Here is a 26441-nt window from a genome sequence, read left to right as displayed (position 1 = left end):
TCCTGTAAATTAACATAAATCATCACTACATTCAGATAAGACCTTTTTTTTTTCTTACGCAACTCTACAAATTGAAGACAATCAAGATATGTGACCTTTCAGTGCAGAGATTTAAATCATTAACAGTTATGAAAGGCTGGCTTGAGATTAAATGTGGCATGAAACTAGGTCTCATTCCCATTAATGTTAGTCATTTGGCATGACTAGCAGAGATTAATGAGGTAAATTTAAGATACATTTCAAAGCAATTTTTATTACTTATGTCAGAGTGTCAAATTACCCAACTGCATATTTTTGTTAAAGTATAAAAGGGATTATTGAAACTTTCATTATATTTCGGTTATGGACTTGCTCACCTCAAACTATCTTGAGCTTTATAATGGTATGACATTAAGGGTATCAATGAGAACAGCAACTAGCATTGTTCAGTATGCGCCAAACCCTACATTAAGGGCTTTATAACCTTGATGTGGTTTCACTCACAAACATGACCTGGGAAGTTGGTATTATAAACTCTCCATTTTGTAGATGAGGATATTGAGGCTCAGCGTGATTAACGTACCTTGCTCAGCTTCATTGTGTTAACAAGATGGACCGAGGTCACAGCCAAGTCAGTGTGATGCCACCGTGGGGACTGTACTACACTGCAATTCCCATCAAACTTCCAGTTGGTGTATGAATTTACAATAATAGGGCAAAAGAAGGGATATCACCAGGACTCAAGAGCAAATGGAAACTGATGGTTTAGAGGTGAAACAGTATGTACGACTCTTTGGTATATACCTTTAGATATTGAACACTATCTTAGTTGGTCAGGGAAAAGGGATGCTATTTCATGTAGACCTCATCACTGAGGTTAGAAACAGCCCAACAACAGGAAACAACATGTAGCTCTAAGACTGGGTTTCAGTTACGTATGCATTTGCACTTCTCAGGAGAGGCAGCTCTTCACCAGGGGAGAAACCCTGAAGGCAGTGGGGCCTTCATGTCAGATTTAGCTCATACCTTAGGGCCCATCCAGCGGTTGATGTCCCCTGGAATAAATATCTAGGGTAACCAGTCATCCCAGGCGGAACCCGATCCACCTGTGTGTTTTGTTGAACCCATCTAGTGTTCATTTGTTTGTTTTTATTTAATCAACTATCTACATTTCAAAAATGGGGAAGACTTTACAGAAAATATCTGGACTTCTATCTTATCTCAGTAGACAAAAAGATTTAGCAAAATTGATCCTAAATTCCCGCACGGCAAGTGTTTGGCTGGTGCCGCATCTCCGTTGGCCCCATTAGACAACTGGAGGACAAATACTCTCCAGCCTCAGAGCCACCTCACCCACAGGCATTCTGGCCAAGCCCCTTTTGGCAGTTAGGTGGCTGCTCCTCATCCAGAGAGAAGCCTCATCCATCATGCCACTTCGAGAACTTCTAACATCGTTGTGCCCTGCCCTTGTAGCCTAGCACGCTGCTTGCACTCCCCTCCCTTGTTGTTTTATCCTGGTGACATGAAGGACAGCAGAAGCATGACAAAGAGACCATGATGGTGGCACCAAAGACAGACAAAATCTGTAAGCAAGCGGGTGATGGGGATCTCTAAAAGGATTGTTTCAAAGGGTTATTAAGCCACTAATACATATTTATTTCATTTTGTGAAGACACAGTCATTTAAAGGTGGTGATTCATCACTTGCATATTCAATAATGCAATATCTATAATCAAATGAACCTAAAACTGAGTACAGAATAATTTTCACTGCTTAATTTCAATCCATATAAAAGTATTCTACTTAGAAGTTTTGAACAACTCCACTAAAAGCTCTTCATATCTATTTTGTATGCTATATATGAAATATAGGAATATGAATATGGAAGTATGCATATCATTATATAATATAAGGTTATAAATACACATATATTTGTATTTATATAATGGGGACACCTGGGTAGCTCAGCGGTTGTGATGATCCCGGGTCCCGGGATCGAGTCCCATATCGGGCTCCCTGCAGGGAGTCTGCTTCTCCCTCTGCCTTTCTCTCTATGTCTCTCATGAATAAATAGATAACAATCTTTAAAAAAAAAAACACTATTCTTAATGTAACTTTAAACCATAGTAATATTTTACAACAGAAAGTTCTTACCTCAGCCAGAAAAATAACTAAGCACCAAATTAGCACAAAAATTAAGTTCTTGTGGACAGTAATATATCGAAGGTATGTGTTCCATGTAGTCACTGGTGGTATGCTCTCGACATCATCAAAAAAGCACTCCTGAAAAAAAAAAGAATCATGGTTACTACGAGGAGACAGCACATTTTCATACCACCATTGTGGTTTTATGTTGAATGTGGGAAATTAAAGGAATACTATTATTTGAAGCTAAATGAATTTCAACAAATATAAACCATTGCGAATGACATAGATGATGTCGCACAATAGCCAGTATAATGTCCACTGGAGCAACACAGGTTTTCAAAAATGGGAAACACTATAATTTTTCAAAATTCTGAAAGTAAATCACTGATGATACAACTGTATTGATTTTGGACAGTTTTATCATTTTAATGCTTAACAGAGTCACACCTTTTATCAAATAGTACCATCAAACTGAAGTTTCCTAGAACTCCCCTTGATTTAATTCATTTCTTCAGGGGTCTGTGGACATATACAGTTTGGAGTTTTGCTGGCTATTTCACTCAGTTTGGAGTTTGCTGGCTAGAGGTCTGCCCAATAGACGTGAAGGCCTGCTGATGTGTGTATGCTCCTCAGTAGTGAAGATCCTCTCTCTTTCCAGATATGACTTAAGTTATAAAATTCTAATCTTCCGTGTATTTCCCTAGAAGTCTATTTGTCCTTTGGTAGATGCATTTCAAAAATTTGAAAAAGAGCAAGTCCAGATATTCCTAAGGGAAAAGATATTTTTGTTTCTTACAAAGTCAACAAAATTCATAAAAGGGGCCCCAGAAACTCAAAGAAGGGGTTCTATGAAATGGGAATATAGCACACTGATCAGATAGAAAGATTTTTGGAAGCAAATGAACCTTTATTTGAATTGGAACTCCACCATTGACTTCCTAGAAGCTGCCTGAATTTAGGCAGCTGGACTTCTCTAAATTTCTGATTTTTTATCTGTAAATGAAGATATGGATATGCACCTTCTAGAATAGTGGTGGGCACTAATTATACACTGCCTGGCACTCAAAGTTATCAGTAAGTAATAACGATTATCAGTTAAAGAGATTATTCTTTTTTTTTCTTTTTTTTTAAAGAGATCATTCTTTACAACTACATTTATCAGTTTGGGTTTGAGAAATTCATTCATACTGATATTAAAACCATACAGATAAACTGTTCCTTAGGAAACCTTTGCAAAATTATAGAAATACTGGAAGTGTACATTTTAGAGATCACCTGTTTTGTTTTCTCATTTTACAAGAGGAGGAAATTTGGGTCCAAAGACCTCACATGACTTGTGCCTTGCCAAAGGCCACACTACTCTTAAGTGATCTACGCTATCAAACATGTCAGTTCATTACATTGCTGCCTGATTCATCCAAGGCACATCGGGAATTTTCCTAGTAAAAAAAAGCAAAACACAATAAACAAAAACGCTCCTCTTTTTATGTTGCTTCCTACTTGAAGAACAAAAGCATTTTATTCTTTAAAACTTAGTGTAAAAGACTTTCTATCTGAAGGTTGGCACCAGCACACGTTGAGTTTCATATACCTTCTTTAAGAGAAACCTATCCTGATGGCCAACTTACAAAGCAAATTTAAAAGATAAAAAGAAGCCCACACAAATTCGGGTAAGACTGAGGTACCAACCGGAATACCGAGGTAGTTCTGTCAAGGGACTAGCAGCTTTTGTACCTCACAGGGGCTACCTCTATACAAAACCCTTCTTGGGCCTCTGACTGAAGCTGTTATTTGTTTGTATCTTTATTTATACCCCACTTCCTTCCACAGAGATTGGAAGGTGGTCACAAAGCAGATTTGTAATGATTCACAATTCCTCTCATTCATAATAACGATTATCACTGGCCTACTCAAGGACCCAACACTAGGCCTCACTATATCTTTCACGGGAAGAGGTATGTCCATCGCCAAAGGAAATAGGTTATTCTTGTACATTTTGAAGTTGCTTACGTAATTTATGGACTCTGGACCTTCCGAATCCTAAAATAATACTTACAAGTTTTATATCATGCTACGTATTGCCTTTCAGTTGCATTCTGTGACAACTAAAATTAAAAACAACACCACTGATGGTTTATACATACCTTTAAATCCTCTTCATTAATTTCTTCACTTATTTCCAAGCCACTGTCTTGAGATAACCGTCTGGAATATATATCCATTTCAGTTAGATTTGCCTGAGGGGCCAGTGACATTTTTCGCGTGGATGCTGTTGTCCTTCGGTGAATGCTCTGACCTTGGTTCACGGAGGAGCGCGTCATCAGGTTCAGAACAGACTGTCTTCGTTGTCTCCGGAGCGTGGGGCCAGTGTTGATCATGTTGCTCCGAGGCAGGATGGCCTCTCCTTGCTCACAGTCGGGAAATAAGGACAGCCTTCGCTCTACTGGCACCTCAGACTCTCCTTCGATGCCATTCATGGGTAACGGGGTCTTTTGTACAATTGAAAATTTTCTTATGGAGTTGATTGGATTAAGAATAGAGTTCTTCCTTTTTTCACCAAACTCTCCAGTCTGTTTAAAAGATTGCTTTTTTGTTTCATTCCAGGGCACGGCCGCATCTCCTTCTAAGGAGAAACGCCGTAAAGTCTCAGTGATGATGGAGTTTCTTCTTTCTGGACTGAACTGGTCAAAAGAATCATAGCCCATGAGCTTCGAGCTGAAGTCGGGCCGGAGACTTTGTAATTCAGAAAATGTCCCATAAAAATAGCAGCTACCTTCATGTAAAATTAAGACTTTGTCAGCTTTCTTTAAATGTTCCATTTTAGAAGTGACCAAGATCCTAGTTTTGTTAGCCATCAATTTACAGACACAGCTTTAAGAATATTAAAAAAAAAAAGAGTATAAAAACATATAAATAAGACATCAATATATAATCTCTTTTACAGTCTATGTATTGCATTTTAACATTTTATTAATGTATTCTTAGGTAAAATGTCTATCATCCAATGTCATTATTATACTTAAGTAATTCTAGAAGTAAATAAAAGCAGTTAATTTGGTGTCTTCTTGAATTAATATTGCATGAAATATATTACTGAATTATTAGAGTATGCTATATCATAAAGTTGAATGTTAACAAACCTAGAGCAAAATTAAGTATCTGATGTTAAATAAATGTTGGACGTTGAGCAAATTGGTTACCCTATGGGTCTTGGTTTGTTCATCTAAAAAATTAAAGAATTGCCAGATAACTTTTCAAGATCCCTGAGAATCTATATTTCTGTGTCCTCTAAAATATCAGAGCTTTCTTGTTCTTCACATTTTCTATCAATTTCCTTTTACATTTCGAGTTGGCCATGAATTTAGTTCTCAAGAGCTTATATATAAAACTAATCTGATCTTTAAAGCTGAAAATTGAATAATAAATTTGACTCTCCTCTAATAAAATTTCCTTTTAATTTAAAAATAAATCCTGACTAGCACCATCTAAGGAGATCAAATTCTTTTAGACATTAAGACATTATTAATTGTATGGAGAGAGGAGGCATCAATCTCAGGGCACCTGGGTGGCCCAGTCAGTTAAATGTCTGCCTTCGGCTCGGGTCGTGACTTCGGGGTCCTGGGACTTCGGGGTCCTGGGATTGAGCTCCTGTTGGGATCCTTGCTCAGTGGGGAGCCTGCTTCTCCCTCTCCCTCTGCTCCTCCCCACATGTTCATGCTTGCTCTCTTTCTCAAATAAATAAAGTCTTAAACAAGAAAGAGGCATCATTCTAGATTATACCTTAACATACTAACAGAGCTAACAAAGTTTATATTAGTAAGAAGTTACTTATCATACTCATAGGATTGTAAAAATCTTAGGTATTAAATTTAAATCTAGGGGTAATGCAGCCATTTTATACACACACACACGCACATCCTTATTGCTTAAAATCCTTATTTTAGAAGAGTGTTGTAATAACTCTTCTGATTAAACTACTTTATAGTTCAGGAAATCATTTTGAAACTGAAATCAAGTCATATAACAAACTGCTCCTCTTAGGAACTTTCCACACATTGAGCCCTAGTGAGAGCTCCCATGAAATGTATATCCCTAGTTTTGTGTGATGAAGAAAGACGTTCTATAGGAGGTATCAAGGTAGACCAATGGTCTGAGTAGTTGTCTGCATTAACACATTCACCTTATTTAGTTTCTTAAGAAAATCCAATTTAAGGAGAAGAAAGAATAAAATACTAACATACAAAAAAGTAAAAACATTAAGTGTAATAACCAATCAAAATAATATATGCCACAGGTAATAATAATGCAAAAACTACATTGATAGTGATCGTTACAACAATCAAGGGAAGAAATTGGGCTCCTGTGAGGTGGTCAGAAAAGCTTTTAATGGACATGATCTTGAATCGAAGATCAGATTTGAGTGATGCTAGCCACATGCTGCCACCATGAGTCACAATGGTGGCCATAATTCTCACAGGTAAAATGCAGCCTATGAGGGGATAATTGTTCTTTCTCATCTTTTAGCATGAGCATTATAAACTATTCAAAGAACATACCTTTCAAATATTTCTTTTTCTGTTAAAACATCCAGGTATCCAAAAGGAGAGTCTAAGAGATATAAATCAGCATCTTTATATACTGCTCTGAAAAGAAAACAAATATTAAATCAGATTTTTAAAATATTCCCTGTCGGGGATCCCTGGGTGGCTCAGCGGTTTAGCGCCTGCCTTAGGCCCAGGGCATGATCCTGGAATCCCAGGATCGAGTCCCGCATCAGGCTCCCGGCATGGAGCCTGCTTCTCCCTCTGCCTGTGTCTCTACCTCTCTCTCTCTCTCTCTCTCTCTCTCTATGTCTATCATGAATAAATAAATAAAATCTTAATAAAATAAAATAAAATAAATAAAATAAAATAAAATAAAATAAAATAAAATAAAATAAAATAAAATATTTCCTGTCATTTAGTGTAGGCAATTCTAAAGGTGAATCAAAAAGGTAAGCCGTAAATGATTTAACGGTTTTCACAATATCCCAAGAACGACTGAAGCGGCTTTGCTAAATGTAAGTGGCATAAATAGCAGAAGTCAACAAACTGAATCACACCACACCACACCATTTAAAGTATCACCTTAAAAAAGAAAATTTTGAATAATAGTATCTGTTGAGAGCCAAGCACCATGCTAGGTGCTGGGAATACAATGGTAAAAATTACATAGTCCCTGATTCAAAGATCTTGCATGTTGGTGGGAAAGCAAAGAGGAAAATAGACTTTTTCAAAACTGTAAAATGTCCGAGACCACAACTAAATAGCAGCAATACATAAGAAAAACATTTCAGCAGTGTTGACCGCCACCAACAAATTGTGGCTGTAATAATACTTTGCATTTTGCTCCACAGAGTTTCAGTCTCTGAAGCATATTTCTAAGAATTTCAAACAAATGAAGGTTAAATAATTCACAACAAACATGTACACCCATCTGAGCTTTGCTTTTTCAGTTAAAGAACAAAAATTCTATAAGCAAGTAAAATCTTCATCAATTTGATCTTAGAAGGACACCTGGGTGGCTCAGCGGTGGAGGGTCTGCCTTTGGCTCAGGGTGTGATCCCGGGGTCTGGGATTGAGTCCCACAAGGAGCCTCTTCTCCCTCTGCCTGTGTCTCTGCCTCTCTCTCTCTCTGTCTCTCATGAATAAAGAAATAATATCTTTTTAAAACATTTGATCTTAGAACAGTAATATGATGAAGATATAGTCTCATATTAATAGAAATGAATAAATCTTCAAACATTTCGATTTTTCAGGTGCAGTGGTTAGTGACACTATCCTCTCCCACACATAAGATTCGGCCTTCATGTATAATTAATTCTTGGTAGTTTCTATTAAACTTTTATTCAATTAGTTTGTAACTAAAAGAAGTGGTTTTTAAAAATCAGAAATAGCAAAAAGGCAAAGGTGGAATCTAAAAGAACTTTTGCAGCGTAAATTATTCTTGAAGATACCATGCAAGAGCTAGATAAAAGACCCCTGTCATTGGGGCGCCTGGGTGGCTCAGTGGTTGGGCACCTGCTTTCAGCTCCGGGCTGGATCCTGGGATTCCGGATCCAGTGCCACATTGGGCTCCTTGCGAGGAGCCTGCTTCTCCCTCTGCCTGTGTCTCTGCCTCTCTCTCTCTCTCTCTCTCTCTGTGTGTGTGTGTGTTTCTCATGAATAAATAAATAAAATATTTTAAAAAAAGACCCCTGCCAAAATGGACCTTCAACATCTTTCCTCCCCCCACTCAGTTCTCACTTTTCCCTCTCCCTCACTTCTAGGACCAGTTTCTCAAGAATTGGAAATTCTCACCATCCCAAACCGGGCAACATATGACACATTCCAATCAGAATAAGAATAAATAATCACTTTCAGTAGTACTTCAAATTGTGTACACCTCACAATAAAACCAAATGTTAAACTTTCGTAAAGACAAACCCAATTCTGTGTTAAATGCCTAGAAGCCATGGAGCATACCATAAGTTCGAAACGGAATGCTTAAGTTACGTCTTACTGTGGCTCACAGATTAATCAATCAATTTCCAACTATTTAGAAGCCATGATTTTGTCTGTGAATTATCCATATCTAGTGATGTATTACATCACGAGTAATCCCAAAACCAAATCATGGTCTAATGTCAAAAGAGTCAAGAGGACCCGGCTGACTCAACAATTTCCTGGTATAGTTTTTGGCCAGTGAAGCTTGAACAGCCTTGATTATCTAATGATCTCTTCCATAAAGTGGGGAGAACAATTCTTTGTTTGCAGAGGGATATAAGGATTAAGTAAAATTACACTCGCACACACATACATACACACACACAGTCCACCTAGAATAATACCAGGCAATTGCAGGTGCTCAGTATGTTATTTATCATTCCAGCCTTTGAAAGTAGAAGAAAGTAAGGAAGGGAACCAAAATACCGATAAGTCCATGTGACTTCTTGTTAACAACCTTGGCGACACAGCGAGAAGAATTCTATTCAAATAAAACTAGAAGAGCGTTTGACGTCTCATATCACCAATATTTTTTAAAACTGAAAGTTACAGGTTAACCACAAACTTTTATTCTTGACACGAATTAACTTTATGTACTTCCCTTTGACAGCTCCAAATGCTTAGACTAAGAATGTCTCTACCAAGGGACATCCCCGTCCCCCACAATGTTAGACGCTGCTTATCCTGTTTATTTTTCCTTAAAGATTGCAGACTTGAAGCCAAGTGGCATCATTTGCCTCACTAGTTTTGTCATGAAAATTACTAATTATGTTGAAAATTTGAAAATGTATGTTTATCTAAACCAAGAGGTATTAATAGGTGAGTGAATTGTGGGATGGGAGTAAGCGAGGGGCCCTATGATAGATTTCACAAAAATACTTTTGTTTTTCCTTGTGCTGTGCAGCATCCCAGAGTTTTCCACTTTGTATTAAATCATACCGTAAGGCAAACTAATATACAGATAGCAAAATGAGAGCGTGCAATTTGAAAAATCCATTGCCTTCGTCAAATACGAATACAAAATCGTTATCTATAGTTCTTAAAGGTGATTCTCAACCCTCTGATCATAAAACCCCAGGCATTTTTCAATTCCAGAAGCAGAATATAAAAGAATAGAGAAATGTCTATAATTTTTACATGCATGATATCCACAACCAATGCTCGCCGAACCAATCGTCGGATATTCACCTTGCTAGGGAAATTCTTGCTCTTTGCCCTCCGCTCAGCGTGACGCCACCTTCTCCAAGAACGATGTTGTCCTTCTCTGCAAACTTGGAAATGTCCTATTATCAAAAAGAGGAAGTGAGAGAGGAATTGTTAGTATGTGGCTGAACTGGAAAGGCACATTTTCCTTCAAATGTAATCGTAGGTCACACCGTTGCTCTAACCACAGCCGAACTTTAAAACCCCACATCTCAATGATTTCAAACCCACTTCGAATGGGCCAAACGTGACTGAAGTTTCAGAAATAAATTTTTCTTTGACTTTTTAGACGTCCTTCATGATCCGAAATAAGAAACAGAAAACTCAAAAGGTAAACTATAGGTACATGCATGGGGATGTACACATGTGTGTATTATCCAAAGGCCCAGCACACAAACCCAAGTCCTACTGACATGCTAAAGTGCCATTCCCTTTCAATGTAAACTCACTCGTTTAAAAGGAAATCTCCAACAGGAATATACCTCCTAGCAAGAAAAACTAAAAGAATCCTATTCACATGTCCTATAGTACCGAAGCATATTCAGTAGGTGGCCAAGGATACAAGGCAATTCTTTTCCATATGTCTCTCACCCACCCATCACCGTCTTCCTCCCCATTCATCCTCAGCACCTCATGCCCCTGTCGTGCACGCTGCCTCTCCTGTCACCACTGTCCACAGGGGTCATAACGTCCTTATTCCCAGTTAGTGAACTTCTCCTTGCAGCAACCATGCCGGGCATTGTAAAAGAAAATTAGAATTTATAAGAAGGAGTCCTTGACTCACAATTGTTAAGTCTCATTTGGAAGATAAGCCATCATCCTGGAGCATGCTAAAAAACATCCCAATGACTTAATTCTTTTAAGATAAGTTACCAAACAGTACACAATTAATTGGCAAATTAATTGTACAGACAACAGAAGTAGCCTATAATAGACAGAAAATGCCAGAAGGCCTTCTGGAAGAGATGACATTCACCTGACACATGAAGAATGAGTTAGACAGGTAGTGCTTTCCCTTTAATTTAAAAAAAGTTGCTCTCCCTCTGCTCTTCACATCCCCAAACATCTGCTCTTCTCTGCTGTTACCACCTTCTTCTCCTTCCCTCTACCAAAACAAACAAAAAACCCACTTCCATACTATTTCCCCTTTTTCTTTCACAATCCAGAAGCAATCCACCATCTGTCCTTGACCTACCACCACCATCATCAAAATTTAAGCTGTCAGAATGGTTACCTGTTATTCACTTGTGTCTGTTGTCTACCTTATGAAAGTTAACTAGAACTCAATATACAAAACTCTAAGCCCAGGTAAATTGCAGGTAAATTAAATGCAGGTAAATTAACAAATATTCATTTATATTAAAAACTATTTGGCAGCTCCTAGAACCATATGGGCCCCTGCCCCCAAAGAACTCTTAATGTCAGTACTCCTGACAAAGGGGGACCAAAGGCCTGAGATTTAAAAAAAAATAAAAAGCTGACATGTTGGAGGAGATGAGTAGGACTCAGCGGAGTCGGTCATGTGGAGAGGTCGCCGACAGCCAGCAGCCCTGCCCATGAAGAAGACCTTTGTCGTTGAGGCAGATGGAACCAAGTGCTTCATTTGCTTCTACTGAACTAAATGATGTTTTTCAACTCATGGGCCAAGCCACATATCTAGGATTCTAACCAAATGCAAGGCCTACGGCTAAATTCCACACTCCAGAGTCCAAAATCTCTATCCTCACTGAAGAAGCACCTCCAGGAACACCTCGGTCCTTAGGCTTTGACTGAGCCTTTCGATGAAGCACATCCTCTGTCCTCACCTTAGGGCAACTAACGAGAACGCTTGTGGGTGTATTTCTCTCCTGCACATTTACTCCCCCCAAATCCTTTTCTCTTTTAAAAAAAAAATGAATCTTTTAGAGTAAAAAAAAAAAAAAAGTTTTCCTTATGTGAATGTATTGAGTACAAGCTTCTATAAAGGAGGAAAATTTTCTAACATGCTATGAAAAAGCCTGAGGTTGCTGGAATTATTAGAGTTTTCATTTCCCTAGATTTGAACTCAATACCATACTGGTTAAATCAGTGAAAAGCTTTTTGAATATTTTTAAAATTTAGGAATACCAGGATTCATGCTGATAGCATGTTATGACATAGTTACACTTAGAAAATAGGTTATGAATTTAGAGGATACAAAATCCTAGCCCAGCACTGATGTTTAATGAAGATTGGTGGAGTGAAGGAAGAGAGAGAGAGAGAGAATGGAGGGAGGGTGGGTAACCAAACACTAAGCAACAAAGAAAGGGGCGCATATAAGAAAAGCAAATGAAGAGAAGTGTACAGAGTCGAGGAAGAAAATGGGAAAGGAACAGTGTCAGATGTAGCTGTCTTTAGAAAAAGGCGAGAAGATATTGGCACAATAAAAGAGAAAAGAAAAGTGAAGGGGAAAAGAAGAAACCATAGAAGATCTTAAATGAACATTTCCACTTTCCCTAATGAATTTACGCGTCCAAAGAGCTCAATAATAATAATTTTGTTACGTTAACTTTCTGAAGACAATAAATAAGAGGCTCTTCCAGCCAAATTTCTCTCACTCATCTTTGTATGTTACAGGTATTAACAATATTTCCTGCTGGTTGTTTTCACTGTGTTCACACCACGTGATAGGCAAAGTTTTCATCTTCATGAAGTCAATATATCTATCCAGAATCCCTATATTGGTTAAAAAGCACCACTCCATTTTCAGGTTGTTCATGTAATATCCCAAATTATCTCTGAAAATGTTCATTATTCTTATAAAATTTAAAAAATACATTCAAGGTTCAATTTTTGTTTGTACAATGGTGTAAGAATCTAAACTTCTTTCCTCTTAGTTGGCTAGCAGACACGATTCATTGAATGATTTTCCTCTGAATGTGTATACCATCTACTACTATATATCAAATTCTTGGGGTGGCTCAGCGGTTGAGCATCTGCTTTTGGCTCAGAAGTCTGGGGTCCCGGAATGGAGTCCCACATCGGGCTCCCCTGCATTGAGCCTGCTTCTCCCTCTGCCTGTGTCTCTGCCTCTCTCTGTGTGTCTCTCATGAATAAATAAATAAATCTTTTAAAATAAATTCTCATATTTTTAAAGATCTATTTCCGGGCTCTCTGTCTGGTTCCTCTGATCCATTTTCTATTCCTATACTAATACTCTGCTGGGTTTTCTGGTTTTGGTCTTTTAATGGCATTAAGTACGATTTAATATCTGAAAAAGCACAATTATTATTCATAAATCATTTGGCTCTTTTTGTCCATTTAGTTTTCTATATAATAACAATACCACCAACAACAAAGTAATAATAATAATAATAGCTAATACATACCGAGCACTTAGTGCTCAGATACCATTTAAGCACTTTACATGTATATAGACTTTTAAAATATTCATCTCAGCCCTATCCTCATTTTAAACATGAAGAAATTGAAATTTAGAAAAGGTAAATATCATTGCAAAATAGCACAGCTTGTTTGGAGTCAGGATTCAAACCAAGGCAGATCTTGTTTTTAGCTCCTTCAGTAAGAGTTTATAATGTTCTTCATATATGTCCCATAAATTTCCTATTAGATTTATCCCTAATATATGTGTGTGTATATGTATGTATTTAATTTTTTTTAAGAGAGACAAAGAGCATGCACATGTGTGCACAGCAGGGAGGGGCAAAGGGAGAGCAAAAGAGAGAATCTTAAGCAGGCTCCACACCCAGCATGGAGCCAGATACAGGGTTCGATCTCACGACCCCGAGATCATGACCTGAACTGACACCAAGAGTCAAACCCTTAACCGATGGAGCCCCCCAGGTACCCCGTCCCTAATATTTTTAAATTGAGATATAATTGGTGTATAACATTGTTTTAGCTTCATGTGTACAACAAGATTTGATACATGTATATGTTGCAAAGTGATTCTCACAATGAGTTTACTTAACATCCATAACCACACACAATTACAAATTTATCTTTCTTGTGAAAGGAACTCACAAGATTTACTCTCTTCGTAATCTTCCAGTACATGCTATGGTACCATTAACTATGGTCACCTTGCTCTACACTACATCCCCAGGACGTATTTACCTTAAAACTGGGAGTCTCCACTTTTTGACCACCTTCATCCATTTCGTCCTCTCCCCCCCTTCCTGCCCCTGTTTCTGGCAACCACCAATCTGTTTGCCGTATCTAGGAGTTCAGGTTTTTTAAGATTCCATGTGTAATTGAGATGATATGGTACTTTTTTTTCTGTGTGATTTATTTCCCTTAGCATAATATCTTCTAGGTCCACTCATGTCACAAATTGAAAGATTTCATGTTTTTTTATGAATAAATAATATTGTTATATATATGTGTAGGTAGGTGGGTAGATTAGATAGATAGATAGATGATAGATAGATAGATAGATAGATAGATAGATAGATAGATAGATGATAGATAAAACGTCTTCTTTATCCATTCATCTGTCGGTGAACACTTATGTTGCTTCCACATGTTGGCTATTCTAAGTAATACAGGAATGGACATGGGGGTACACAGATACCTTTTCAGGATAGTGCCTCTGCTTCTTTTGGTTGAATACCGAGGTGCAATGGTGAAGTCATATGGTAGTGTAATTTTTAATTTTTTTGAGGCCTCCACACCGTTTCCCACAGGCGCTGTATCAATTTGCATTCCCACCAGCACCCCTCAATATTTGCTTTTCTACTATTATGAATTGAATAGCTTTCCATTTTTATTTCTTGATGCTTGTTCCTAGCAAAAACAAAAACTAGCGACCAGCCTTCGCTCCCCCTTCCCTGTTTCCTTATACACCAGTATTTCCCTCAATAAAATCATTAAATGTTTAATTCTGTCTTAGCTTAAGAGAAGAGATCTTCAAATTTAAAGGGGAGGGAAGGCTGGGATATAGGTCAGATACGCAAGTCCAACCCCCAACTGAAAGGACAGAGAGACAAGAGGTTGGATGGAATGACCCTAGACCACTGTCTAAATCTAACCAACTTCTGGAAAGCCATCTGGGAGTCTCTGAACCGAAATCAGTTCATAAGTAAGTCCCACGTCCTCTAAACCCAAATCTGCTTTAGTATCCTGCCACACTCAAAGCTCCACAGGAAGCTGCCTGGATGAGGAGATGACTCAAGACAAACTCAATGAGTAAAGGATTTCAATGGATGGCAACTGGGGCCATTGTTCAGTTCTACTTCCCACAATGGTGGTCCCTAAGGCACATCTCACAACCACCACAATCCTGCACCCCCCAAACCTGTCAAACAAACATGAAAATGTATATACTCTCATCAGCAATCAGGAAACTACAAATGAGGAAAAAGAGAGAGAGAGAGAGAGAGGAGTTTTTACATATTGGAATGGCAAAAATGAAAGTCTCTGTCAATAACGAGGGCTTTTAAAGATGTGAATCAGTGGGAACACTCATAAATCACTAGTGGCAGTGTAAACCGGTCCAGCTACTTTAAAGAGCGGTGTCTTGTAAAACGAGAAATGCGCACAGGTACCTGAAAATATCACAATTCAATTGCTAGATTTATTCTCCAGAGAAATTCTTGCAGATGTACAAAAAGAAATACTCGGAGGTTCCCACTGCGGTAACGTGTAGAACCTTGGAACATTCTAAATGTTCATCAGTAGCAGAAGGAGAAAACAAATGTGACACAGGAGCAGAAGACTGACATAATCTGGGGATCCCTGGGTGGCTCAGCGGTTGGGCGCCTGCCTTTGGCCCAGGGCGTGATCCTGGAGACCCAGGATCGAGTTCCACATCGGGCTCCCAGCGTGGAGCCCGCTTCTCCCTCCTCCTGTGTCTCTGCCTCTCTGAATCTCTCTCTATGTCTATCATGAATGAATGAATGAATGAATGAATGAATGAATGAATAAATAAATAAATCTTTAAAAAAATTATAAAAAGAAAAGACTGACATAATCTGGACGTGTAACTAGCGTGGCTAGACCTCAACGAGATCATGGGGAGCATGGGGTTGAAGGATGATGTGTGGGAAGTCTACCACTTAGCTAGACTCTAAAGCCACACAAACAAAACTGTTGAATACTGTTTGTTGATAAGTACGTGTATAAATAGGTGTAAGTTCAACTAAGTGGATCACAAAAGTACCTGTCGCGTTCATCATAGTGACTGCCTGAAGCTTGGGGTCCTGTGGGAAAGTAATGGTGGAAAGATCTGGTACATGGTTCTACTTAAAATTTGTCCAGGACCCTCGCCAGGCAGGTAGAAAACGGCCTTGTCTCCCATCCCGAGACACATAAGGTTGTCACGTGATGGTCTCCCATCTAGAATGGACACTAGTGATACAGACCACCTTTCAAAAGGCATGAGAATAAAAGATTCCCATATCTGACAAGATTTGAGCTACTGAGCCAGTATATTTGGCCTCCTTTTCTGGACAGAAGCCATTGATGAAGAGAAGTGTGTAAATGTGGAGACTCTAATAAGTTTCCCGGAGAGCGAAATTCATAGGAAACAGCTGAGATTGGCACCAAACAAAGCAGCGAGGCTACATTGAAGAGAATTGTGAATAGGCTCATTATTTTAAGATCAAATAAGTCAGTGATACCAATATCCTGTTGCTGATGTGAGGACTTGCTCTGATTGCCTAGTTTATTGTTCATTTGTAGATTTCTTTATTAGTGTTTGGCTATTTCTGTTTGATTAAACATAAAACACTTTGTTTTGTATACATTGTTAAATATTGATCTTTGCTGATTACGAAGGGCACCCAAATCTGGTAATATATTTATCTTAAGGGTGTTAGTTTTCAGCCTCCACAGCAGATTTTCCTTTATGTGAAAATTATAAACTAAAAAAAATAAAAAATAAGTGTCCCGCTTGGAACCATCATGAGTTTGACAAGCAGTGTAAGGACATGTGTTGCTGAGAGGAGGCTTGCACAGCGACAAATTCTCTTTCTCTTTACTGGCACACAACTTGAATTCCTCTGGAGCTATCCATAGGACTTGTTGGAGGAGGTCATTCAGTGCCATTACGATGCTGGGCACGACGTGATTTCTTAAATAAACTGACTCCTGGGAGCCTGGTGGCTCAGTGGGTTAAGCATCTGCCTTCTGCTCAGGTCATGCTCCCAGGGTCCTGGGAGTCAGCCCGTGTGGGGTTCCCTGCTCAGCAGGGAGCCTGCTTCTCCCTTCCCACTCCCCCTGCTTGTATTCTCTCTCCTGTCTCTCCAATAAACAAATAAAATCTTTTAAAAAAAAAAAACCTGACTACTAAATTTTTAAATAAAAAAACCTAAGTCTTAACATAAATCAAACATAAACTTCTAAACATTATGCTGCATTCTCTTGTTGAAGGCTACCAGCTACCCTAAAATATCTTTTTATGAAGGTTTTTCACCTCCTACACCACCATCTTTTTTTATTTTTTTTAATATTTTATTTATTTATTCATGAGAGACACACAGAGAGAGGCAGAGACACAGGCAGAGGGAGAAGCAGGTTCCCTGCAGGGAGCCCGATGCGGGACTCGATCCCGGGTCTCCAGGATCACACCCTAGGCCGATGGCAGGTGCTCAACCGCTCAGCCACCCAGACATCCCTCATTTTTTTTTTTTTTATAATTTTCCCAGCACAGTTTATCTACAGATAAAATCAAATACGTGGAGCACTGGTTCTCAAAGTGAAGTATGTGGACCAACTATTTCAGAATCACCTGGGGAGCTCATTCAAAATGCTGTACCCACTCATACTCAGAGGAATTAGAGACGAGCCCGGGAATTTGCATCTTGTAGTTATTACACTTGCTCAAACAGATCCTTACTACTCTCCAGGCTGACGTAAAGGCTAGCTTCCCTTACAACATAATAGTCAGAAAGATAAATGCCAACCTCAAAGGAGTCTGTGCGTATAGTAGGTCTGTTTGAGATCGTAAAGTACCTGAAAATACTTAGATAAAGAGTATGAGAGAAGGTCAAAGTAATGCTATAAGCGTGCAATAAAGATTAACTTATTATTAAGACATGTATAATATACCCAATCTGCTGTATTCCCTTTTCACACAGATGTTTGTCATTTTATCTTTTAAAAATGCAGCTAATCACAAGCCTAATATTATTCACCTGAGCCAGACAAAGCAGAAATTTTTAAAGAGGAATTGCTAACCTAAAGATCACTACCCGACGTGAACATCCAACAGAGGACTGATATAGGGTGTCCTTACGTTAAAGGGAGGGAGAGCTTTAAGGGTGGAGTGTTACATTTAATGTTCATTGCAATTTTGCAATATTTGCTGAGTACATTTGAGCTTCCTGTGGCTTTGTAGATAGGAAAATATCATAAACCTTGTTTTACAGCTATCTTATCACTCTTTAGAACAACCTTGACAATATAGCTGCTTGTGGTAAGGGAGAAGGGTGTGAAGCTTGGTTTGAGGGAACATGAACTTTAGAGGTAATAACATGCAATAAAGCAGGTTTGTAAGAGTAAATCATTGGACGCTTGGTGCCAGTGTTATTAATGTTTAATAATTACTAAGCACTTGTGCTGTATGCACAAGCAACATGAGCAAGGAAGGAGAAGAAGTGTTGGGGGAACAGAGAGAAGGGGTAGGGAGGACACAGGAAGGGAAGGAGAAAACGTTAAGAAAGTCAAGCTAATTCTAGAAAAAGACCCAAAGAATGAATTAACCATTTTTGCACGTAGCTTTTGTAAACACGGATGAATTATCTTGAGAGCACTGGGTAGCTCTGTGTGACACAGCAACAGAAGGTGACTTCTACAGCATTGAATACACATGAATGAATTCATAAACTAAAACCTGGTGTTCTGGGGATGCCTGGGTGGCTCAGCAGTTGAGCATCTGCCTTGGGCTCAGGGTGTGATCCCAAGGTCCTGGGATCGAGTCCCGCATCGGGCTCCCCACAGGAAGCCTGCTTCTCCCTCTGCCTGTGTCTCTGCCTCTCTCTCTCTCTCTCTCTCTCTGTGTGTCTCATGAATAAATAAATAAAATCTTTAAAAATAAATAAATAAAACCTGGAGTTCTGCTTATTAGGAAAGATAATTTGTTGACCCAAGTCAAACTTGATTACAAATAGCTGTCCATAGAAATACCAGCTAAAGATTAATCCTTGCCAGAAAGCACAGGAGGTGAGAACTGTTTATCAATGTGAAAAAATAAATAAATAAATAAATAAAACCACTTCTTTCATTGAGGTTTGGTGCTGACCAAATTTATAGCAGAAAACTCCAATTCCAATAGAATTTTATTGCCAGCAACAAAAGTACAAAAGCTAGTTCTTTTATGTAATGGATGCTACAGTCTCATCACCAATATTCAACACCTATTTAACATTCAGATATGTACATCCATATATATGGTTTTATGTATGAGCTTGTGAGTGTATATGTAATTCTGCTAATATCTCTATGCCCCCTAGTGTTAATTTCTGTATGTATGTAGGTCTAGACTTGTATTGGAAAATAACATAAGCCTTTTTAAAGGAAGAACTATAAAATGCAATGATTTAAGGTGTCCCTGGGTAAATGCTCCCAAGAAAGTAAAGTTAGAAAAGATACTCAAAACAAACAAAAAGAATCTTGTTTCTCTTATTCTCGCTCTACATTAGATTTATTCAACTTCTGGACTCCAGATTTCAGATTCTCTGAAATGAGATTTAAAAACCTGGATTTTAAGAGCTCCCTAAATGATTTTGACTCAGCTGGTCTAAGAATTGGCACTTAGGAAGCTTGTTAATTCCTTTACTATCTCCTCTACGTCTACCCACCCAAGATTCTGGGACAAATCCAATGCCTGATAAAGCACTTCTTTCCCAGTACTTAGCCGGCACATTACTCTGCTACCCTGCCATTGACCCTGCTCTGGACTTCCTAACTTGGCTCCCAGGTCCCTGGTACCTAGTGACTCAATTTCTTAGGAGATGGACTTTAATACTCACTCACCCAGCCTCTGAAGTAACCCCACCATGATCCTTATTCTCTCAAGACCTGGCTTTGGAGCACCAGCTGCTCAATGTGGCCTGAGCAGGCTTCCTCTCCACCTCCTTGGACTTCCATAGGAGGCAAGAAGAAGAGATGCTGTCCCAAGAGGAAAGGAAAAGGAGAAGATAATTTGGAAGAGAACCTGGAAAGAAATTTCCTGACGTAGTTAAATATCAAGTGGGTAGTATATAGGCCATTCCCCCAAGATATGCTAATTTAGGACCAGGTAGCTTGACATATCATTTCTATGAAAACAAATAGTCTGCAAATAGTCTTCACAACTGTGTCATGGAATTCTATTAGGTCACAAGTCTTTGTTATCATAATCTTTCCCTTCACAAATGGCAGATTTACAATTTTAATGGTTTAATAATGCTGCTAACATCATAGTGAGATTAAGTGGCCTGAAGTTCTGACCTAAAGTCAGCAATGTTCAGTGGGTAAGTCATTAGAGCCTAAGAGTTTCTTTTCTAATGAGGAATAACCCTAATAAAGTAGAGGACAAAGATAAGGAATCAGAAGACTTGGATTCCCTTGCTGGTCCCATCCGTTATGGATCTTCAACAAGTCTCTTAAAACTTTTACTTCCTTTTTTCTTTAAAATTGGAAAAACAGTATTTCATAAACTTCTAACCACAACATCTCCACTCACCCCCTCCAATTTGCATATTATATTAGATGAATCTTCCTAAAATATTCTTTCTATTATGACACTTCCCCCAGTAGAGGAAAGCAACCACAGAGGATGCTGCAGACCTGTAGAGCCATTTGCTCCCCTCCCAGGGTACTCTCCTGGGCTCCCACTAATTACATTCCGCTGACTTCTCTGCAGCTAGAATGCCATATGAGAAGTGGATTCCACTGACTGGATTTACAAGAAACACAGAAGTGAAATGGATGACTTTGTCGTTCAGCCTTTTTTTTTTTTTTTTTTTTTTAATTGCTGGCAAATGGAAGGACAGAAATTCCTGAGAAACCGTGAGCTGACAATCCTCTCCCAATTCAGCCATCACCCCATACCCCTGTCATCCCAGACCCCAGTCTTGCTGCACTACCTGGAGCTCCTGCTCCAGGCCCATTTCATCATGCACTCTAGCCACAGAGGACCGACCATACCTCCTCAAATATACAGGGCTCCCTCTGGGCTGCAGGCCTTGTACATCCTGTCCTCTTTCTGGAATGTTCTCCCAGTTTTTCTTCACTCAAATGATTCCTGTTTATCCATCATCTCTCACCTGCAATGTCACGTTCTCCAGGGACACCTTCCCTGAATATCTAACATCAGACTAATTGCTACTTCTCTGTGCTCATCTAAAGACCCTATACTAACCGATATCATAGAATTCATTAAACTACTCTTGTTTTTACTTGGTTATCTCCACGAGACTCAAAGCCCCTTAAGGAAGTCCAGTCCCTGGACTGTGTCTGATTCATTAATAATTCCCAGAGTTTGGCAGAGTGCTTAGTTCAATGTTTGCACTTACAAATATTTACTAAATGAGTGAATATCTTTACTAAAAGATGTATAGATAGATAGATAGATAGATAGATAGATAGATAGATAGATCTCTCCCCTCAAATATCTGTAGGTCAGAAATTAATTGCAGACAGGACCCTTGTTATACTTGCAGGCAGCATCCAGAGTGCCTAACATACTACTGTGCCCACAGAAGGAACTAAAATATTTGTTTTTAATCTGGTTAATCTGAACCAAGGCTAGCTAAATCTTCTGAATAAAGATTAGGTATTACTGACTTCTTTCTGAAAGACATTAATGGTAATACAATTGCCATTTCAAGAACACTTGTATTCAAAATTTTCAGAAAAACCAAGCCTCCCTTCCTACAAAGACCTTTATGAACATTACTGAGTTCTAAGGTTCTATGAAAATATAAGTGTAAAATCTTCTGTTGATCTTGTTTCATTAGCTGCTGCTGCAAAGAGGAAGGGGGAGTTTTCCAAGAGTGCAGGGCTTAGAATCCCAGTTCTTCTGGAGGGATGAAACCTTAGGCATAGACACATGATACATCATGGTTCTTACCTTTGGAAAACTTCATGGGTTCTTTGTTTTGTATTAATATGAAAACCTAGCTTAAATATCTTGATTTCATTATTTATTCATGAGAGAGCCTGATCCCAGACAATTATAATGACATTTTTTATAATACTGTTCCGTTGAGGCCCCTGGGTAGTTCAGTCGGTTAAGCATCTGCCTTTGGCTCAGGTCATGATCCCAGGGTCCTGGGATCGAGCCCCACATGGGGTTCCTTGCTCAGCAGGGAGCCTGCTTCTCCCTCTCCCTCTGCCTGTTGCTTCCCCTGCATGTGCTTTCTTTCTCTGTCAAATAAATAAATGAAAATTAAAAAAAAAAATACCGTTCTGTTGACTTGCCCAAATCTTACTGAGACAAGCAGTCCTAGTGCTATTTTGGTTTTATTAGAGATGTGAAACTCCCCTTTGTTAAGCTAACAATTAATTCCCGAATTTGCGATTTCAATTCCTAAAATCTAGTTCACGCTTTTAGGATTCAGCACAGTTTCTCTTTGACTGCACACTCTAAGCAATGTTGTCACTAGATAACTAGAAAGTGAGAATTCAATGGACCAAAGAGCTTTAGCACAGCGGTCTGACATGATTAGCTCTCTCGACAGATGTTAGCTAGTGTTTATTTTTAAGTTCCAGGGCTCAAATGAAGTGAAATAACAATCCAGTTCAGGAAACCCTGTGGCATTCCTGTTGGTTCTGGTTCAATAGTTCTATAAAATAAATGTACTTGCTTCATATTACAGTAAATAAATGGCAATGCTCTCCAACTCAATTACCTATTAGGAGAAAATTACAGGTGGTTCAAGGTACAGTCATTAAGTGTGTTTTTTTTTCTGGTTTAGGGGACATAGTTCAATGTGTTTCAGGTATTGGTTTTATGTGTCCATTATGTCTTGGCTATTATTGAACGCAAATGTGAATTCCAATGGCCCCATTATATTTACATTACAGATCTCCCGAATGAACATTCCTGAATTCTCCTGTAGTGATGGACTGACTATCCAAAGGTTAGGCCTCTGTTCATACAGGTTCGTTTTGGCCAGATCTGGAGATTCAGAGGTCAAAATCAAATTTAATTAGATTTGTGGTATCTGCATGATGGAATTTATTTTCCAGAACAGTCATTAACTCATTTCTTTGCTTACTTCCCTCCCAAGTTCTTCATACTTCTTGCCAATTTCCCTCCCAAGTTTTTTTTTTTCCCTTTAACAACTTCTTGCCAATTTTCCTCCTAATTTGTCTTCTTCTAGTGACTTAAAGATGAAACCTGCCAAGCAGTGGTAGAGGAAACACAAACCAAACTTTACTTCTGCAACTTACCTAGTAAATATTTTTATTGCAATGCATATGTAATGGCTGCCAAGACAGATACTTCATGAAGACCATTTTGCGGTTACAAAAGGATCTCAACAACTTTGTGGAAACCGATTATATATCCTAAGTCCCTAACCTCTTCTCATATCCCACACCCTACCTTCCACCATGCACTATCATAAAAGCCAAACCCAGGTGCTTTTACAAGAGAGTGAGTCACTGAAAATTGTCAGTCCAACTACTCATTACCAAAACACCGACCTGCCTAGAATTCTCTTGCTGTCAGCTGCGGGGCTCAATGGGAGGTGAAGTGCTTAAAAATAAATAAATAAATAAAATAAGAGAACAGCGAAGTCTATCCCTCTTTCAATAATGAAACAGAGTTACAATTTCCTTAAGGAATAAATAAGTCAACAAGGGCCTAGTTATACTCAGTCCTCTTTTGAGGCTAGCAAAATCTCCAGTGCCGGTTAGGGAAGCATACAAATATTTAGAAGGACCCTCAGGGTAGTCTGGTGACATGGAAAGAAAAGAATGCATTAATGGGCACAGGGATATAAAACAGTATTTAAAACAAAACAAAAAACAAAAACACCCTCTACACTGGTCTAGGAATCCATTGTACTCTCATCTAGATCCTGAGTAGGAAATGTTGACACAGCAGGACACGGAGATGATCCTAAAGGAGAAGAAAGGAAGGCGAAGGATGCACCTGACTCGCTCCCCACGGGCCGTTCTCCGGCGCAGGGTGTCTCCACGCCCTACCCTGCGATAAAGGCTCCAAGCTACCCGCCGGCAGAGAGTTTTCAACAAACTGAAATCTGAAAACTATGTGAACTATGCTGTGCGTGCGCCACCCCCCCCCCAGCTTGCACCTGTCCGCCTGCCCCTGTGACAGTGAGCATCGCTGTGCACGCAAGCGCTCCGTCCACAGGAGAGCCAAACAAAAACACAAAAATGAGGAAGAAACTATCCCGTTCTCATCTCCAGTTCCAAGTCGGCCCGGAGCACGTTGAGAAACAGATGGAGGCTGGCAGGCAAAGCGAAAACAGACCGACTCCCACTGTTTGCACTGGGGGCGAGGCCACCGGGAAGGGCTGGAGGCCCCTGGGCCACCCCCCGGGGGGCTGCGCGTCCCTAAGGCTCCAAACCCTCCTTCCTGCCTGGGAAATAAGCACCCCCCCTTCGGAAGGCCCCCACTGGCTCTTCTTCAAAGGTGAGAGACGCTTGTTTAACAAAAACAACAAAAGATACCCAAATCGGAAAGCCCCGAGGGCTGAAAACAGAGGCACCTTTGGCCTTTGGCTGAAGTAGTCTAGCACCCCAGCCCCGCTGTTAGGGCCGCAGCCTGGGGCCCGCTGAGCAGAATCGTCCTGCCCGGCGGGCCCACCGCAGCTGCGTGTGCAATAGTCACCTGCTAAGAACCTCCCCCCCACCCAAACGCATACACACACGGCCTCTGCACCTGCCCGGTGGACCCACGGTTCTCCAGCAGTTCGCCGGCGCTGGGTAAATGACAACAGGCAGGGGACATTCAACAGCCAGAGGACAAGCACGAGCCTGCATGCCCAGCGTGCGGACAGCAGGTGCCCGCGACAAGCACAGAGAGGCCAGGAGTTGGATGCTTCGGCCTATTACCGGGCGGCGGGAAAGCCCGGTGGCTAAAGGGGAAGGAGAGCCAAGTGTACCTCAGGCAAAGGGGAAGGAGAGCCAAGTGTACCACACGAAAGCAAAATGCACGCGATCACTGTCAGTAGCAGCTGCTTGCTCAAGCCACCCGCGGTGTCCTCCCCCGGGAAGTCTGTCCCGGACACGCAGAGCCTCCATCAGATGTCTCCTTCTCTGTGCGTCCTTCCTAAACCCATCGCATCCTACCTGTCCCCCTTTCCAGTTCCTGTTGTTCTGGGAATCCTTAATCCTAAAGCAATCTCTCTCTCCTTCTAATTTCTTTAGGGAAAAAAAAAAAATCCCTCAGCCTTCCCTGAAGGCCCCTTTTCCCTAAGGCCCTTCCCTATGGATGGAATAGGACAGAGATGCGGCCCTCCTGAGCTCCGCACAGCCCCTCCCCTTAACTCCTGTTTCTTCTTGTCCCTCACAACCCTTGTTCCTGGATCGCTGACCCCGCTCCTGTTCGCCTCCTGTCTGCTAGTCCGAGAGCAAATACTGCTGCTGCTACTGTCACTACCATTGCGGGCTGTTTCGCTCATCAAGTACTTTCTGTGCGCCAGAAAAATCTACAAAACTCTACAAAATAAGTCATATAATCTCCATATTAGAGAGGATAACACTCGGTGTATAATAGGACTATGCAACTTTCTTTAGTAGCCCAACTCTGTCAGATTTCAAAATATATGCTCTTTCTGCGAGCCCACAGACTTCCAAAATGCACCCGCCTTAATTCCGTTCCTCGTATCATAGCCAAAGTGATAGACCCACAGTGCAAAACTGACTGCATCCCTCCCCCGATTAAAGGTCTCCAAGGAGCAATTCCTGAGCCTGGGGTACAAAGTCCCGAGGACATGGTCCTCCAGGTCCATTCCTCCCTCTGCACTCAGTGTCCCCCTTGGTCCGATCAAGAGCTTGTGGTTCCCTGCACGAACCGAGTGGTTTCATGTCCTGTGTTTCTGCTCAGTTTCTTTGGTCCAGAATACCTTTCCCATTTTTACTCATTCTTCAAGCTGTCCACTTTTAGAGAAAGTCTTTCCTGAACCACTGAGGCAAGTCAAAAACCCTCAAGTGGGCTTCCGCAGTGCCCTCAGAACACCTTTATCCCGACACTTGCTATTATTTATTGAAAAGGACTCTTTACAGATATTTTCCCCCAACCAGCCTGAAAGTTATTTGAGGGAAGGGGGAATAACTTTTTCATTTTGTGCCCACCCTGACCCCACCACTGGGAACAGTGTCTGGTACAGGGTAATCACATAAGTCATGTTTTGTGGTCTGAAAGGCACATAGAAACTGGAATCATCACCCAAGCCCACTGCCGTTTCTGGAACATGGAACCAATGTGCCTGAACTCCAAACTGTCTGATGCCATCTGTTTTCTTCCACAGAATACTCCAACTTTTGTTGATTGGGTCATGAACAACACCTACCATATTTCCAGATAACCACTTTTCTAATTTTTTCTTATAGCTACTTTTGTCATCATCAAAGTTCACATTGATGACTCTTCATGGTTCTCCATCATGGTTCTCCCATCTTAATTACACCAAGTTCCACCTCATTTCC

At 40.1% G+C, this 26441-nt stretch overlaps 1 protein-coding gene across 1 annotated transcript in view; it reads right to left on the bottom strand.

Annotated features, from left to right (window-relative positions):
* The window catches only part of CFTR (CF transmembrane conductance regulator), a 164121-nt gene that overhangs the window by 64018 nt on the left and 73662 nt on the right, over positions 1-26441 (bottom strand). The window contains exons 12-15 of the mRNA XM_025464763.3: positions 9840-9934; positions 6684-6770; positions 4272-4998; positions 2134-2262 (exon numbers count right to left, since the gene is read on the bottom strand). Coding sequence (XP_025320548.2) covers positions 2134-2262; positions 4272-4998; positions 6684-6770; positions 9840-9934 — 1038 coding nt within the window. The remainder of the gene's footprint in view (positions 1-2133; positions 2263-4271; positions 4999-6683; positions 6771-9839; positions 9935-26441) is intronic.

Source organism: Canis lupus, chromosome 14 (genome assembly GCF_003254725.2).
Source record: "Canis lupus dingo isolate Sandy chromosome 14, ASM325472v2, whole genome shotgun sequence".
In the NCBI taxonomy this organism is placed as follows: Eukaryota; Metazoa; Chordata; class Mammalia; order Carnivora; family Canidae; genus Canis; species Canis lupus.
Note: the sequence above shows the minus strand (reverse complement) of the source record. Positions and strands in the feature narration are given on the sequence as shown.